Source organism: Pungitius pungitius, chromosome 1, assembly GCF_949316345.1.
Source record: "Pungitius pungitius chromosome 1, fPunPun2.1, whole genome shotgun sequence".
In the NCBI taxonomy this organism is placed as follows: Eukaryota; Metazoa; Chordata; class Actinopteri; order Perciformes; family Gasterosteidae; genus Pungitius; species Pungitius pungitius.
The window spans coordinates 16,675,830-16,693,063 of NC_084900.1; the positions used below are offsets into that span (position 1 = coordinate 16,675,830).

The 17,234-nt window shown below is 45.6% G+C and overlaps 1 protein-coding gene across 1 annotated transcript; it reads right to left on the reverse strand.

Moving 5' to 3' along the window:
* Positions 1-1,235: 1,235 nt before the first annotated feature.
* LOC134133493 (cadherin-like protein 26) lies at positions 1,236-12,205 on the reverse strand. Its single transcript, XM_062566371.1, has 17 exons — positions 12,170-12,205; positions 11,863-11,991; positions 11,627-11,773; positions 11,394-11,538; positions 11,126-11,295; positions 10,879-11,010; positions 10,622-10,804; positions 10,197-10,507; positions 9,967-10,109; positions 9,655-9,879; positions 9,339-9,566; positions 9,150-9,268; positions 8,868-8,909; positions 8,688-8,753; positions 4,312-4,368; positions 1,552-1,644; positions 1,236-1,461 (listed from the first exon to the last, which is right to left on the reverse strand). The coding sequence occupies exons 1-17, from the start codon at positions 12,203-12,205 to the stop codon at positions 1,240-1,242; spliced, it is 2,448 nt and encodes an 815-aa protein (XP_062422355.1). The 3' UTR covers positions 1,236-1,239.
* Positions 12,206-17,234: the final 5,029 nt, after the last annotated feature.

The following is a 17,234-nucleotide window of genomic DNA, read 5'->3' on the forward strand; positions in this document are numbered from 1 at the left end:
TGTTGCACGTTCTAAAATCATGTGCAGTTTTGGTACATTTAGCATTATTATTATTATTATTATTAGCCTAGTTGTCGTTGGTCTGTGGGTGTGGGCCAGTCTCTCACTGCCTGCACTTTCTCTTCTAGTGTGCTGATGCCATCTTCCCAGCCTGTGACCCAAAAACTCCACCTCTTTCCTCATGAAGCGGCACTTTTGTGGGTGTAATTTCAGACCCGCCGCAGACACTCTCTGCAGCACCAGCCTCAGCGACTCCAAGGCCGTTTTGAAGGAGCTCCCGTGGGCCAGGATGTCGTCCAAATAATGTAATTTTAATGTAATTAAAATGTGTTTTTATACATTTATCTACTATTTATTATTTCCATTACTTTTGGGAAGACAAAACGTAAGTTAACCAATTTCGAGCACCAAAACAGCGCTTATACCACCAGGTGACAGTGTACATGTAATTAAAAACATTAGTTGTTATCTGTACCCCTAATACAAGAAAGATAAATCTAATGAGGGGTTGACAGCTGAAGGACTGTAAGTGTAGCTCGTTGGGGATGTGTGACCCCAATGGTGCATCAATCAGAAACGAGCAAATGATATTCCAATCTTCTCATCTCTTTATTGATTGTGTGAATGTACAGTAATTATGAGTTTGTGTGGTTCCACAAGAAAGCAGTCACAAAGAAATATCAGCGCACTGCTAATACCCAACAGGAGAAATAAGCAGTAACTACAGCTAACTATGGGTAGCCGCGGCTCTCCCAGCCTCTTGAGTGGATGCTCAATATTCTTAGCAAACCCAAGTGATTATTTGAAAAACAAAACCCCACTCAGGTCAGTAAAAAATTACTGCAAATTACGGCATTTTGGGGACGGCTAACAGGTTTCCACAAAGGCCACTGAGTTGCCACAAAGGCCAAATAGTTGCCACAAAGGCCACTAACGTGCCACAAAGGCCACGGAGTTGCCACAGAGTCCACAGCCCCCGCATCGCCGTTCCCACCCGCGAACCCCCCCCACACACAAACACACACGGAACATGCCGACCCCCCCCGCAAAACCACCCCCGCCTGCCCCCATACCCTGCTCTAAGAAAACGAAGCCTCACTTGTCTCAAATAAAAAGAAAATAATAAAAAAACGTATTAACGTCACCTGACTTGCCCCCAAATATGGGCTAAATTTGAAGGTCATATCATAGAGGGTTAGATCACAATGGAGTGTCCAAGGATTCACATCTCTGGGTCAGTCACGCGTGGTTGGGAAGGAGGTTGCATCTCTTCAAGCAGATTGAGGCCAGGTCATTGAACTTGGAGTCCAGGTCCACGTCCAAGTCCGGCCCGGGTGAAGTGTCACAGATGGAGATGGCGTCGAGCTGGGAGTGGGTGCCTGCGTTGCTTCCCTCCTCGGCGTAGACGCAAGGAGCGTAATCACCCAGCTCCTCTCCTGGTTCCTGGAGGGCGGAGAGCCTCTTTACGATGCACAGGGAGAGAGAAGAGGATGAGTTTCAGCAAAGTATCGTCCTGCAGGTCTGGAGGATTGATTCGACTCTCCTGGTTACCTGCTTTAGTTTTCCACTCAGCACTATGTTGTTGATCCCAACAAAATCCTGATCTGCAGAATATCCTTTGCCTCCGCCCCAAGTCTGGTAATTCTGAAGCAGATACAGTCGAATTGAAAGAACTGAAAATGTCACAGCTCATTAGCATTTTTGGAAATATGCATCTTTAAGTTAAGTCATGTTAAAGTGTCCTTTTGTCATCATATGAAATTGTCAGGTGGGTCGAGGGTGCAGGTTGAAGACAGGCAGGCAGGCAGGACTCAAATGCAGGATACAAGTTTACAAATGCGCTCTCTATTCAACACAAATCTGACGGAACGTGCACCAACGAGGACTGACATGGACAATGACGCGACAGGGGACAACAGGCACACGGGGCTTAAATACACAAGGGAGGTGCAGGTGATTGGACACAGGTGGAAACACTCAGGCAATCACAGGACAAGGCAGGAAGTGAAGTTAACCCAAGACCACAAGGAACATGAAACTTCAAACTAAAACAGGAAGAGAGACCAAACCGTGACAGAAATAAACATAATGTTTGCAATTTATTCCAAATGTTTGTAGCTAGCAACAATCTAACGAAAAGACCAAATCCACAGGTTCATTAATTCCTAAAAACTGTTGGAAACCTTTACAATTATTATCTTTTAATTAAAATGAAAGCAAAATAATTGCTTAAATAGTTACCTGTTTTAGTTTTCCACTCAGCACTAGGTTGTTGATCTGGATATAATCCTGATCTGCAGAATATCCTTTGCATCCGCCCCAAGTACAAAAAAGTCAATTATGGTATGCAAATGCACACCGTTTTTTTCCGCCATTTTGAATTTTGTGAAAAACACGTTTTTGCGAACCCCTCCCAGACGTTTGGTCCGATTCTTATGAATGCCACCAAAAGATATTAAAAGAATGTTGATATCTAATTTTTCATTAAAGGGGTGTCAAACTCATTTGAGGTTACCGCCAGATATGGCTGCGGGGCACATATGAACGGAACGAACAGCTGACTGGGGGAGGGAGACGCGGGACGCTGGCGGTAGGCCACAGGTCGCGAGTTCGACATATCTAACCTAACACGGACAGTTCAATATAATTACATCTATGGATTTAAATACACATATTCTGCCATAGCGGAGCCACAGCCGCGCTCGTAGTCTCGCGTGACTTTATGTTGTTATCAACGAGAGTTCGCCAGCTCTTAATGTATTTCTGTCCAAAGTAACCTCTATTCAGGTTTTGCCCTTAGAACATCGCCCCAACTTAGATAAGACTCCTGATGTGACTTAAATTGTGTTTATTGAATAATGCTGCGAAAAATAGTCCCCACGGATCACACTCACTGCCCTGACGCAATGTGGGTGAGTCCACTTCTTTAGGTCACGTTTTGATTGTGCAATCACAGTAGAGCCCGTGGCTGCGATGGATAGCCACAGGTCTTTCAATTTTTGTGACTCAAGTTCGCTTCCCGAAAGAGCCATAGTGGGGGTTTTTTCTTCTTTTTTTTAACTGCGTGTTCAGCCGATCTAACGAACAAAGAGATTCAGTTTACTTTCCTTGGTGAGGTGAATGTAATTCGTATCGTTTGTATTATTATCTTCATCAACTTGTTTATTTGTTGTGTGGTTTGTACACAGAAATATTTGTTTCGTTTTTTGGGGTAGGAACTATGTTTACGTGGTTAGTTTCGGGGGGACATGTTTTAGTGTCACACAGCCACCAAATATGTGAAGGCCGTTTCTCAATACCTAAGACGGCGAGAACGGACTCGCGTTCCCGCGAGAATAGACTCGGGAGACAGACTCGGGAGTCCTGACTCGCAGGTTCGGGAGAACGGAGAACGGTCATTTCCGCAATTGGAACAGCAGCTGACTTGATGACGTCACCACGTCAGCTGGTCTTGCTAATACGTTTTGTATTTTAGTTTTTGACTTAAATATTTTACTATTCAGTCAGAAAATTACATTACGTTACTTTAAAAAAGTAGTATTTATAAACTTCGACATAAAGTTGTGTTTATTTTCCTCTGTCGTTGTTGCCTGTTGCTGAGGTGAAATGCATTCTGGGATATTTGGCTCTCACAAGAACAGACGAGCCTGCTCCGATGCATGCCCGGTAAAATGGGCGGGGCGAGTCACATCCTTGGATGTGTGCAGCCAGTGAGGTACGTTTGTTTAAGGTCTTGTTATATCTGTTCGATACGTTCTCATGATGTTCGCTAAAAGCCGGTGTTACGTGCCTACTGGTTTTTGAACCTACTGGTTTGGCTACGCGTGCGTGTTTGTTTTCCCCCGACAGCGGCAGATGTTGTCTGCCCCGGTCACCTGATTCGTCACACATTCGCAAACATATTGCTAAAAATGTTTAAAATGCATCCCATATCCAATGCAGCGATTATGATTGTATGAGTGAGCACTACATCACTGCCACGTATAAATAAATAAATAAATAAAAGAACATAAATTTATTAAAAGATCGCCACAACCTGGATTCGAACCCATGCAGTCGAGCAAAACAGCAGCACCTACGAACTTCCGGTTTAGCGGCTACGCTTCGTATTTGAGTTTGACACATGTGCTTTAGATTTTCACTAATATCTAACTAAGGCTCTTAGTTTTGATCCGGACAAAATCCTGATCTGCAGAATATCCTTTGCATCCGCCCCAAGTCTGGTAATTCTGAAGCAGATACAGATCCAACAACAAGTGTCACAGGTGATGTGTAGAAGTGAAGCAACAGGGTTCGTAGCAGTGTACATACCCAACGGATATCTGGGTTTCTGTGCCGGCTGTTCATGAATGATGATGCTCTGCTTCCCTACAAAATCATATACGGTTGTATTGAAGGAACTGCAAATGTCTCAGCACTTTTCTAAAATCTGGATCTTTGAACATGGCATGTTAAAGATAATATCGATGACAACAATTATTTCTTTCAATTGAGCAGAGTTTAAAAGCTAAAGTTTGTTTTCCTGTGTTGTGTTCCTGGGCAAATGGGGAAAAACCAGCATGTTAAGCAGAGACAACACGTCACTTAAAGTCACGTTAAAGTGTCCTTTATTCATCATATGAAATAAACATGTTTGCAATTTATTCCAGATTTTTCTAGCTAGCAACAAAACTAATGAAAAGACCAAAACAAGTTCATTCATTCCTAAAAACAGTTGTAAACATTTAAACATTTTCTCTCTTCATTAAAAAGAAGGCAAATTAATTGCAAACGCTAATAATTGAATAAATAGTAGAAATTGAAGACAACCATAACCATTAAATGTTTTGGTGTGTTGGAGTGTTTACAACCTGCAGGAAGGTGTCTTTAAGATCAACTCAAAGCAAACTAGAGAACTCATGTTCCCTATCAGGGAACTCGAGCTGCGTAAAACGCTGTGGGAACGCCCCTGCGTGACCGCGTCATGAAGCACGTGTGAGAATTAACCAATGGCGAGCTGGTACGTCAAGCGGGGACGCCGGACCAGGGTGCTATAAAGGGACCCGAAGGGCAGGGACCATTCATCTCTGTGCCTTCATCTAGTGTGTGTGAAGTTTTTCCACTTAGATAGAAATGGCTGAGCGGTTTGTCCAGTGTGTTCCCCCTTGCACCCGATTTATTACAGGCAGAGACTCACACGACCTGTGTGTTGTCTGCTTAGGCATGGAGCACGCCCAGCTAGCCCTTGAGGGGGCTAGCTGTGCAGACTGTGAGCATTTGCTGTGGCAATCTCGCGTCTCTCGTCGAGCTCTCTTCAATGAGGACGGCTCGACGAGGCGTGCTCCCCGCGGCTCCGCTTCGGCTTCGGGGTAGAGCCCCGGTTGCCTTCCTGGGGATCACAAATGGATCTCACGGAGGATTCCGGGACGGCTGACGCCTTTTCCCGGCCCTTCACCATGGGATCCAGGTGCTCGTTTCCAGGGGCGGAGGCACGCTCCGCGGCTTCCTCCACCCCGGACGAGACGCCGCTCACGTGGTGAGCGTAGAGGCAGCGGAGGCTGACGCCGAGGCGACTCATTCCCCCGCTACCGCAAAAGAATTGCTGGAGGTCCTCACCCGAACCGCTGACAGATTACATATCAGCTGGCCGGCGGGTGAGCAGCAGCCGTCTGCTCCCGGTAGACTGCAGGAGCGGTTTTTACCTTCCCGCAGAGTGCCTCCACGCCAGTGTCTGCCGTTCTTCCCAGACGTCCACACTGAGGTGTCGGCGTCCTGGAGTAGGCCAGTGTCTGCTCGCGTGTACAGGACGGCCGCCGCGGAGAGGACTTCGTCCAATAGGCCCTGACAGCATAGGGGTCAGGGCCCCTCCGCCGCTTCGGGGCACGGCCGGGTCCAGCGAGCGTGAGCCCGAGGGCCGTTCGTCCCCTCTAAGGAGGGTGCCGGCTCTACTACATCAGTGCTTCCCTGCCAGTACGCTGTTACAGGGCGCAGTGTCTGTAGACCCGGGACTTCCAGAGACCGGCCCCGAGGGGCCGGAGCCCCTGAGAAACATTTTGGGTGAGTGGCGAGCCCTCCCCAACGTATCTCAGTGGGTCCTGCACACAATCGATGTCGGCTACGCCATCCAGTTTAGGTGGCGGCCGCCTCGATTTCGGGGCGTACTACCCACGGTGGTAGACCCCCAGCAGGCTCTGGTGTTGGAACAAGAAGTACAGACCCTGCTGCGGAAGGGAGCCGTAGAACGAGTTCTCGCCCCAGACAGAGAGTCAGGCTATTATACCCGGTACTTCATCGTTCCAAAGAAGGATGAGGGTTTGCGTCCGATTCTGGATCTCCGCCGTTTGAACCCCGCTGTTGCGAAGTTGAGCTTCAAAATGCTCACTCTCAAACAGATCGCGGCACAAATCAGGTCTGAGGACTGGTTTGTCACGGTGGATCTCCAGGACGCTTACTTTCATATTCCCATCCTCCCTCGACACAGGAAGTTCCTGAGGTTCGTTTTTGGGGATAAAGCTTACCAATACAAGGTCCTTCCTTTTGGCCTAGCCCTCTCGCCCCGTATGTTCACAAAATGCGTGAATGCAGCTCTGGCGCCATTGCGTATCCAGGGCATCCGTATTTTGAACTACTTGGACGACTGGTTGATTTTAGCGCCCTCCGAGCGCCTGGTGGCCCAACACCGTGATGTTGTGCTCGCTTATATCAACCGTCTGGGGATGAGACTCAACACCAGGAAAAGCGTGCTGTCCCCAGCACGTAGGACCACTTTCCTGGGCGTAATTTGGGATTTGACCACGATGCGGGCACACCTGTCTCCCGCTCGGGTAGTTTCGATCCTCTCTGCTGTTCAGCAGGCTAGGCTAGGCCAGCCACTCACTGTGAAACAGTTTCAAAGACTGTTAGGTCTCCTGGCAGCGGCATCCAATGTGATCCCTCGCGGCCTGTTACACTTGAGGCCGTTGCAGTGGTGGCTCAAGACCAAGGGATTCTCCCCAAGGGGAAACCAGCACCGCCTGATCAAAGTCACTCGGCGCTGCCTGAGGGCCTTGGTCATATGGAGGCACCCTGGGTTTCTAGCCCAAGGGCCCGTTTTAAGGGGCGATCTGTCGCCGGGTCATCCTCACGACAGACGCTTCCCTCACGGGCTGGGGTGCGATCATGAGTGGTCACTCAGCCTCGGGGCTGTGGCAGCATCATATCCGGTCCTGGCACATAAACCATCTGGAGATGCTGGCGGTGTTTCAGGCGCTGAAACACTTCTGCCCAGCCCTGACGGACCAGCATGTGCTTGTCCGGACAGACAACACATCAGTGGTTTTTTATATCAACCATCAGGGAGGTCTGCGCTCTCGGCCACTGAACAAGCTAGCCCGCCAGATCCTCCTGTGGTCCGTGGGGAAGCTCCGCTCGTTAAGAGCGGCTTTTATCCCGGGCGTCTTGAACCAAGGAGCAGACACCCTGTCGAGGCAGGGGCCGAGGCCCGGGGACTGGAGACTCCACCCAGAGGCGGTGGAGTTCCTTTGGGGTCACTTCGGCCGCGCCGATGTGGACCTATTTGCCTCCGCAGAGACAACTCATTGTCCTCGGTGGATCTCCCTCACGCACCCCGCCCCTCTCGGCTTGGATGCTTTGGGACAGGCATGGCCAAAAAGCATGCGCCTGTACGCTTTCCCCCCGGTTGCTCTGCTCCCAGGGGTTCTGGATAGGGTCCGTCAGGACGGAGTCAGCCTACTGTTAGTAGCCACGTTCTGGCCGGCCCGCGTATGGTTTGCGGACCTAATATCGCTTCTCGCGGGCCCCCTGGTGGAGATCCCCATCAGGTCGGACCTGCTGTCTCAGGCGTCGGGGTCCATAGTTCACCCCCGCCCGGAGCTTTGGAAGCTATGGGCGTGGCCCTTGAGGGGGCCCGTCCTTTAAGGTCCGGTCTCTTGACTGAGGTCGTAGAGACCACCTCCTACTCCAGAGCCTCGCCACTAGGAGGGTGTATGCCGGTAGATGGTGCCACCTGCTGTAGGAACAACTGCGGACCCAGTTAACTGCCCGGTCGGTTCAGTACTGGAGGTCCTGCTATGTTTTCCACAGGTCTTCCCGTCTGCCTTTGGGGCATCTCTCTTCCTTTGTGGCACCCTGTCCTCCGTTCTTGACGTCAGACCAGGCGTATAACAGAGCTGCAGCGAGTGAATGGTTATTACCATGACACTTGCTTATGAATTGGCCGGTCAGCCCGCATCTCGGCTGTCCGGGCCCATTCTATCGGGGTATGGCGGCTGCAGAAGCCCTCCTGTAGGGAACTGACCCTCGCCTACAGCACGGGTGCTCTCGTCGAGTGTGCGTTTTTTTTAAAACTTCACACCGCGGTCACCTGCTCGTATGGTGAGTGGGTATAAGTGTTCCCACAGCGTTTTACGTCACAACGTCTCTCGGTTACGTATGTAACCTTCGTTCCCTGAAGGGAACGAGACGCTGTGTAAGCATTCTGCCATACTCCCGGCCTGCCCGTGGCACTCGATTCGGCCTTTTCAGAGATGACTGGTCCTGCCCTTCGGGTCCCTTTATAGCGCCCTGGTCCGGCGTCCCCGCTATGACGTACCAGCTCGCCATTGGTTAATTTTCACACGTGCTTCATGACGAGTAACGTAACCGAGAGACGTTCATTGGTTTTAGGGAGCATGTCACCTAATGCGATAAAAAATTACTTATTCACATACCCAATCGTAATGCTGCTTTGTTGAAGAGACGGATTGGTGTATTTCTTCCCACATCCCAGCATTTGGCTTTGTTGGAACACATTGTAAAAAAGCAAGGACAGATTAGTCATTGAAAACATAATAAAATTAGTATTTCAATATATCATATGTTTAAATGAATGCAGATTTTCCATCACTTACAGGCTCTTTCTCTGGGATTTTGCCAAAATTTGGCCATGCAACCTGTTAAATAATGAATGCCTTATGATTTACAAGTCACACAAGTCACACACGTTTATTATTGAAAAAATTGTAAGTACATTTATAGGAAAACTTCTAAAGATATAAATACACTGTAAATGAATGTAAATACTAATCATTTATTACGTAATAGTACATTTGAATTTATAGTGGAAATATGTGTTTCAGTGTGTGTATTTTCTATCACATGATTAGAGCTCTAAGAGCAATAGAAGTATTTACCGTGCAGTCGGACCCCGGTTTCTCACTGTTACTCTGCATCAGATTTTGTTCTGCTCTGTAATCCGGGAATAGAAAGATCTTTTTCTCACATGACACCAGCAAAGCCAAAAGCAGCACACCTGGGATACAAAAACAGTTTGGGAAAAAAAATCTCACTGGATACTTCCCAATCACGGAGACCGGCCCTACCTGCAAGCAGCACTATTCCGAAAAAGACCACCGCAAGGGCCCCCACTCCAACTGAAACGGTGGCGGCTGGGCGCTGGTGACAGTTGGGGCTCGTTGCGTCCTCGCAGGTGCACACGGTAACCGACACGTTGTGTGAAGCCTTCATACCCTGAAGGTCGAACACGTCCAGCAGCAACTCGTATTCTCCCGAAGGAACCGTGGGCTCCTTCACCAGGTTGACCGAGTACCCTGTCCATGAGGAACACGCCATCGTCAGTTCTCGGATTGCGAGGATCTCGGTCTCGCTTGTGAACAACGGCCGGAGGCGGAGTCTCACCTTGCGTGGCGTCGAGCTTCCACCCGGCCGCCTCTGTCCCCTTCAGCTGGAAGGTGAACGGTCCACCGTAGGGCGTTGCGTCCGGGTCCAAACCTGTGATGTTGGCCCGTGAGCGTCCGTCCGACTGGCACATGTCGATGGCGCTCACAGCCAAGGACGGGGCGTTGTCGTTTTCGTCCACAACTTGGATGATCAGGGTCGCGGTGCCCGTCATTGGAGGCTGACCTGGTGACCGAAAACACACGTTTTGCGTACAGTGACGTGAAGAGGAGGTTGTGCTGAGTACACTGTGTAAACACTCGCAGTTCTTACCATTGTCGATAGCATACAGTGTGACAGTGTACACACTGTCTTTCACAAAGGCCGACTCGCGGTCAATGACCTTGGTAGTGGTGATTTTCCCAGTCTCGGGGTCCACTTTGACCCAATCAGCCGGGTCGTTTCCCTTTTTGTAACTGAAACACACTCTTGCAGCGTTAGACATTTTCTAAAAGTTTTCTACTATTGTAGAACATTGTTTTGTTTCTGTGCACGTGACTCACACAATTGTGCTGCCACTGGCGACGTCAGGGTCAACGGCTGTGAAGGTCTCCAGGTGCTTCCCGGCTTCGGCGTTCTCGACCAACGCCACTTCTTTTTGAGGCGGTTTGAAAGCTGGCGGCTCGTTGACGTCCTCCACGATCACTGTCACGAGGCCCACGGACGCGCCGAGGGTCTCCGGCGCGAGGTCCCCTGTGGTCACCCTCCAGAGGCCGGTGGTGCTGCGCCCGACCACCTTGCACGTGGCATAGGGGATCTCGTTCTCCACGCTGATGGTCAAGTTCTTCACACCACCGTCTTCGTAGTCCAGGGGCTGACGCAGATAGAGTTGAAGGGGGGATGAAGGGGAATTCACAAAGTTCATCACCCTTGTGCCTCAGTTGGTGTGGGGTTTTGTGTATTCTACCAAAACAATTGGACAAAATACCTTTTCCACAAACAGAAGCCCTTCGTTTGTTTCGGGATCGGTAGAGATTCTGAAGTGGTTGTTTGCGTCTCCTTGAATCCGGTACTTGGCTCTCCAGGCCTGCGTGCCTTGGGTGTCGGAGTCTCTAACTTGCAGACGTTTAATGAGAACATTTTCTTCTCCTTCTCTCACCCTATCTAGACCCTGGAATAAAAAACTTAATAATGAACCAGCCCAAGTCTAATCATTGCCTTGCTTCTTAATAAGTACTCGCTCACTGTTTGTCCAGTCATCACAGGGAGATGGTTATTTCCATCTTCTACATGGATTACGACGGTGGAAGAGCTGGAGAGCTGCGGTCCCTCTCCTTGCCCTCTGGCCTCAACTATAATGGTGTATTTCTCCGCTTTCTGTTTGGGGAGAAAAAAGAAAATACAATCAATTTTTTTTCATATTGAAGGAGAAATTCTGAGATGAACAGATTTGATGCATTTGGTTAGAGAATCGTGCGATGTGTTGTCTCACCTCATGGTCCAGACACCCTTTAAATGAAATTATTCCATTTTGACGCCTCCTGATTATGTAAAACTCCAGATCAGATGGTTCAGGATGGACTGAGACTATTTTTAAATCAAATGACCGATACGCCTCACTTTTGTCCTTGTCAGTTACCGTGAGGGTGACCAGTTCTGTGCCTGTTGGCGTCAGGAGGGAGGAGTTGTTTCACGTGTTTCTCATCATTCCATCACATTTTTTGTAAAGATTAGCGTTAGAAAAAGAAAAAGCAGGTAACCTTGTGACGTGGCCTCCTTTGTGCTGATCTCGTACCGGTCGCGGTCAAACATGGGAGGGTTGTCATTGGCGTCGATAATCTGAATCTCAATGCCCAGCTCTGTGTCTATGAGGTGGCTTTCACTGTCGAGAGCCTGGAACCCCACCTGTAAGGAAGACGTGCGGGCTGTGGAATGATTGAAACTGTTCTTCACACACACACACAAGCGCACACACCGGTGAAGTGATAATAACCTTTAAAACTTGAAAATGCTCAAAGTCAACGGGGCGGTGTACTGTAATCACGCCTGTGTTTTCGTTGATCTTCAACACGTCCAAGGGTTCTTCATCAATGCCTGGACCGCTTATCTCAAAATAGATCAAGTCCGATTCAATTTCGATCTGTAAGGAGCCAAATGATAAATTCAGCGGATTGAATAACAATCTGTCTCCATTTGGTCACGAGTGGTCTACTGGAGAAGAATACTCACTTTTCCCAGCTTGTATGGGAACGTCCCTTTGTAACCTTCATCGATTTCAAAGGATTCGATGATCCACCTTCTTTTTTGCCGCTTCAAAATTCCCGAAGATGAACTTTTCAGAAAGTCGACTCCCAAACACTGCGGAAACACACGAGCCACGCCCGATTGGGTACTTTTGGGATTCTTTTACTTGTGTATTTATTTACAAATACACCTGAAAACCCTTGGCTTTTAAACTCAAGTCACTCTGCATGACATCTCAGTAAAAATATATTATCTAAAATCTATAATGTTGATGGATGGCGTGAATTCTTACCAGCACCAGGAAAAGACCCAGGTGTATTGTCGACATAGTTACTCCAGGTTGTGTGTTTTTATGGGTGCTAGTTTCCTTGTTGATAGAGTTGTCCTTGGATGCACCTCAATGCAAGTCCAACTGCAGGCTGCAGCGTACCTGTGGGTGGAAGTGCTTGTGTCCTCATTGTTCATCTCACTGCAACCTTTATAGGTCTAACCTGGAGCAGCTGGGTGTGAACCAACCACTGTGTGGGTGGACGTGTGAATAGTTTCACTTCATGCTGACAGAATGCAATGACAAAAAGAATATTCTTGTGAACCATTTTATTCCATAATGCAAACCCTCAGTTAGCCTCACGTTGTCTTTGTGAAAATAAACTTTTAATATTTCAAATACTGTTTGGTGTTTTAGCTGTCCTTTAGTTACATTAATTTGCATGGAATTTAGATGACGCTTTTATCCAAAGCGACTTACAATAAGTGCATTTCAACCATAGTTTTACCGTACTACTGTACTTTTGTCGACAAGTAGATTCTGAGTGTCTTTTCATTATTTCACATCATGAACCGTAATATGTTGGACCTCATTTCCAGTTCATCAACACAACCCCAAAACAACAGATCATAGTTCACTTCTTCAGAATCATAAACACTTCCGCGTCGTTGTGCTTGTCTATAAACCTTTATTTTGATCCCAGCTACGGAGTGATTTTTTCGCATCATGACACTGTAACGTTGCTGATCTACAGACGGACATATAAACACCAGACAAAGTGTTGCAAACTCTTTTGGTAGGAAACACTACAGTCTGTGTCTCCAAAACAGTATTAATAAGAAAACGAGAGCCACCCACCTACACACACATTAAACAATGCACCTGCTGGCATTAAGGCCAACCATTAAACCTTTTAACTAATATAGAATATATAGAATTTCTTAAAAGTTGAACTTCGATTATGTACACACACGAAAAGACACACAGACAGAAAGAAACTGGCTCTGGACTCGGTTGACTGCCAAAAACGATACGGTTCTTTATAATTATAATAATCAGCTCGGAGAGAAGACAAAGCAAAACAGAAGAGAGAGGGTTGACACTCTGCGAAGCACTTTCAGTGAGTTGGGAGAGCAGTGATCAAGGTTTTCGGAGCTTCAGATCTTCATGGATTACATTAATATGAATATGAAAACAGTGAACGATTTGATGATGGTTAAGTGTATTTACAAAAACATTTTTTTGTAATATCACATTAATTGTGCATTAATGTAAAGCACAATTAATGGCCTCGTTTGCCACCTCCTCAACTGCTGCTGAACTGCTGCTGAACTAGGTAATCTCTGAAATCCCTTCCTTTTAGGACAGCATTTTATAAGAGCTATCTGGCAGAAGTTCTTAAATCTTGTAGGTGGAAACTAAAGATTTTTTGAAAAGTTTGGGACTGTTCCTGAACCAGAGTTTGTTGGGCCAAGACCTAAGACAAAATGACTGGTGGGAAGGGGAACAAAGATAAAGTGGAAAAAGACAATGATCAAAGTGTATCAATGCTACAAGTGCAAGAACTTCTAGAACAGCAAAAAGCTTTTTACAGCAGCAAGAAAGCAATTTCAAAGCATTTGTCTGCACTATTATGGATACATCCAGTAAAAGAATTAGTAAACTGCTTAAAGATCTGCAAGACCTAAGAACAAGTCTGAAATTCACGCAAAAGGAGGTGGATGAAGTGAAATCTACATGTAAAGGAAATCAATCTGCAAATCACAAGAATCAGATATTGAGCGACTGGCAGAATCCATGCTGATACTGGATGCTAAATCTGACTCCCTGGACAGTCAGGCAAGGAGAGCCAACTTAATTATGGGTGGCATTCCTGAGGAAGAAAAGGAAAACAACTTAGTCTCAGAGGAAAGAGTTCTTAAAATTTTCGAAGAGAAACTCAACCTGGACCCAAAGATAATTGGAGTGGAAAAGGCAATGCGTGCCGGAAAGGTAAACATCTCCAGTGATGGCACTCAAGGCAGACCACGTCCAGTCATTGTGAGATTCCATAGAATAAAGAACAGACACACAGTGCTAAGGAATGCAAGAAAACTGAAGGGGACGAGTATTTTCATAAATGAGGACTATCCAGAGACTGAGACAGAAAAGGAAGGAACTTTTGCCTAAAATGAAAGAAGCCAGAGAGAGGGGGGACTATGCCTTTCTGAGGTACGACAAACTCATCATTCGGCATGGCGAGATTTTTTTTTTTACAGTTCAATAATTGGACATGCAATGGTAAAACATCAAATAGTGACATTATCTTTTCTACTAATAATGGATGTTGTGTTTTTGTGGAGATTTTGTCCCCTGCAGTGGTCTTCTATCTGGTGTTGCATTTGCTATAGGTTTCATTTCTGCTTTTTTCGCACACACTTTTCTGTGGTTATGGGGACAAAACCAGACTGTGAGGCTCGTAGGCGTGAGTTTTGGATTTGGTCTAAGAGTGACTGTGTGAAGGGTGTGTGACTGAGGGTGAGTGTTGTTATGACATATTAGTGATACCAGATGTGGCAAGAAAAGGGTGTGTAAGCATACAACTGATAATATCGATGTGGGTGAATGGAGGGATGACAGTGTGTAAGACGGAAAGGGAGTGTTCATATGACATTTGGGAAGTTACAGTAAACAATGGTGCAAGACTTCAACTGACACTATGTCTGACTTAGATTCAGAAACAGATCCAGAGAGTAACTCCTTCAACAATGGGAGAATTTGTGACTACTAGACGGAAAATCAGTTCAACGAAAGTTTGGGTCAAAACACAATATAAAGATCATACACTTCAATAGTAGAAGCCTTTACGCTCATTTTTACAAGATTAAAGACTACTTAGACCAGTTCACCCCAACGTTCAGCATAATCGCCATCTCGGAGACCTGGATTAGTCTGGAGAAAGGGGTGGATTTTGAGTTGGATGGTTATAATCTGAATTATGTGAACAGAGGCAACAAAAGGGGAGGGGGAGTTGCACTTTATGTTGATAGAAGACTTAAGTACAAAATTGTTGAAAGTATGACGGCTGCAATTAATGAGATATGTGAATGTATTACCATCGGAATTGATATGGGGAAATGGAAGAACATCATTGTCAGCATACCGGGCATACAATAGCATAGAGAAGTTAAAAAAGGTGATGGAGAGTATGGCTACAAACACCGAGCAAAAGGTAACTTTTCTATGTGGCGATTACAACATAGATTTTCTGAATCCTAACAAACTAACACCGATAGAGAAATTCATTGATGTACAATGTACAGCAGAAGCTTATATCCTATTATTACTAAACCTAGTCAAATTACATCTCACTCTGCAACACTTATAGATAATATTTTACTAATATAGAAAGTGGATTATTATTAAATGATATTAGTGACCATCTGCCGGTGTTTGCAATCTACAGCGATGCACTTAGGATGGCTGAAAGGAATGAAATGATAGAAAGGAGATTAAGAACGGTTGACACTCTGAACAAGTTCAGAAATGAATTAAGTGCACAAAACTGGAGAAATGTTTATGAGGCAAAGGAGGTTTATTATGCTTATGATTCCTTCCTGCTAACTTTTTTGATGTTAAATGACAGATGCTGTCCAATTCAGCAAAGCAGAAAACGAGCTAAAGGGTCTGTTGAATGCTTGTAAAAAGAAGAACATCTTATATAAAAAGTTTATCAAGAAAAATGTATCATAGGAATAAGGACAAAGAAATTAAGTTTAAAAGATATAAAAACAATTAACTGATATTATGCGAAATTGTAAAAAAGATTATTGTAAACTACTAGATAAAAAGAAAAATTATATAAAGGAAACATGGAAGATCTTAAATTCAATTATAAGAAATAAATCGACCAGCTCTGGCTTGCCAGAAGAATTTCAAGATAATGAAAAGATTATTAATGACAAAAAGGAGAAGGTAGATGCCTTCAATAAATTCTTTGTAAATGTGGGCCCTAAACTAGCAGAGCAGATAAACCTTCCGCAAGGGGGATGTGTAGCACATTATTTTGGCAAGAGGAACCCAGATACTGGACACAGATAAAAATGAAATTATTGCTATAGTTAATACGTTTCAAAATAAAACATCAAGAGACTGCAATGGTATTGATATGAATTTAAAAAATGGCGGCAATTAGAACGCGAAAGCACCCCCCCCGTCGACACCGCTAGCGCGACCCCCCCGTGATGGTGGGTCCCGGAGCCAGACCAGTTGAGAACCACTGCCTTAGCACATATCCGTAACCAACCAACCAAAATGAAAACTGCTAAGGTAATTCCGATTTTCAAAGAAGGTGAAAACCTTTACAATAACTACAGACCAGTCTCCCTGCTCTGCCAATTATCCAAAATTTTGGAAAAACTATTTGCTACTAGGATGGACAGTTTCATAGATAAACATGAATTACTCATATATAGTCAATATTGTTTTAGGACAAACCGATCAACATCATTGGCACTCAATGACTTAGTAGAAGAACAGGTCCACCTTAAGGACTATTACCTGTGGTGTGCCGCAAGGGTCAATACTGGGTCCAAAACTGTTTATTATTTATAGAAATGTAAGTAATGCTTCCATGATCCTGAAAATTTTTATTTTTGCTGATGACATAAATGTATTCTGTAAAGGAGGGAACCTCAACAGTTGTTGGAGGCTGTCTCGACTGAGTTAACCAAGTTGAAATTGTAGTTTGATATAAATAGATTATCACTCAATGTAAAGAAAACCAAATTTATGGTCTTTGGCAAAAGTAACACACAAGCAAACACACACATTGAACTAAAGATTGATAATATAAAAATCGAAAGAGTGTTTGAATACTCCTTTCTAGGTGTAATGATAGACCACAAGCTCTGCTGGAGACCACAGGTCACTCGTGTACACTCAAAATTGGCACGATGTATAGGGATACTAGTCAAAGTCAGACATATATATTGAATATAAAATCATTGCATACACTGTACTGTACACTGTACAGGCAATGGGCACAATTAAAGAAAAAGCAATAAGGATAGTTAATAATGTGGGGTACTGTCACGGAACCCCCGACAAC

Bases quoted from the DNA above. Each gene is read 5' to 3' on its own strand.
- LOC134133493 (XM_062566371.1), bottom strand. From the start codon at position 12,205: ATGTCGACAATACACCTGGGTCTTTTCCTGGTGCTG. The intron at 11,539-11,626 runs GTTATTATCACT...TCTTCCTTACAG, and splicing joins AGCATTTTCAAGTTTTAAAG to GTGGGGTTCCAGGCTCTCGA. The intron at 10,110-10,196 runs GTGAGTCACGTG...AGTGTGTTTCAG, and splicing joins GCCAGTGGCAGCACAATTGT to TTACAAAAAGGGAAACGACC.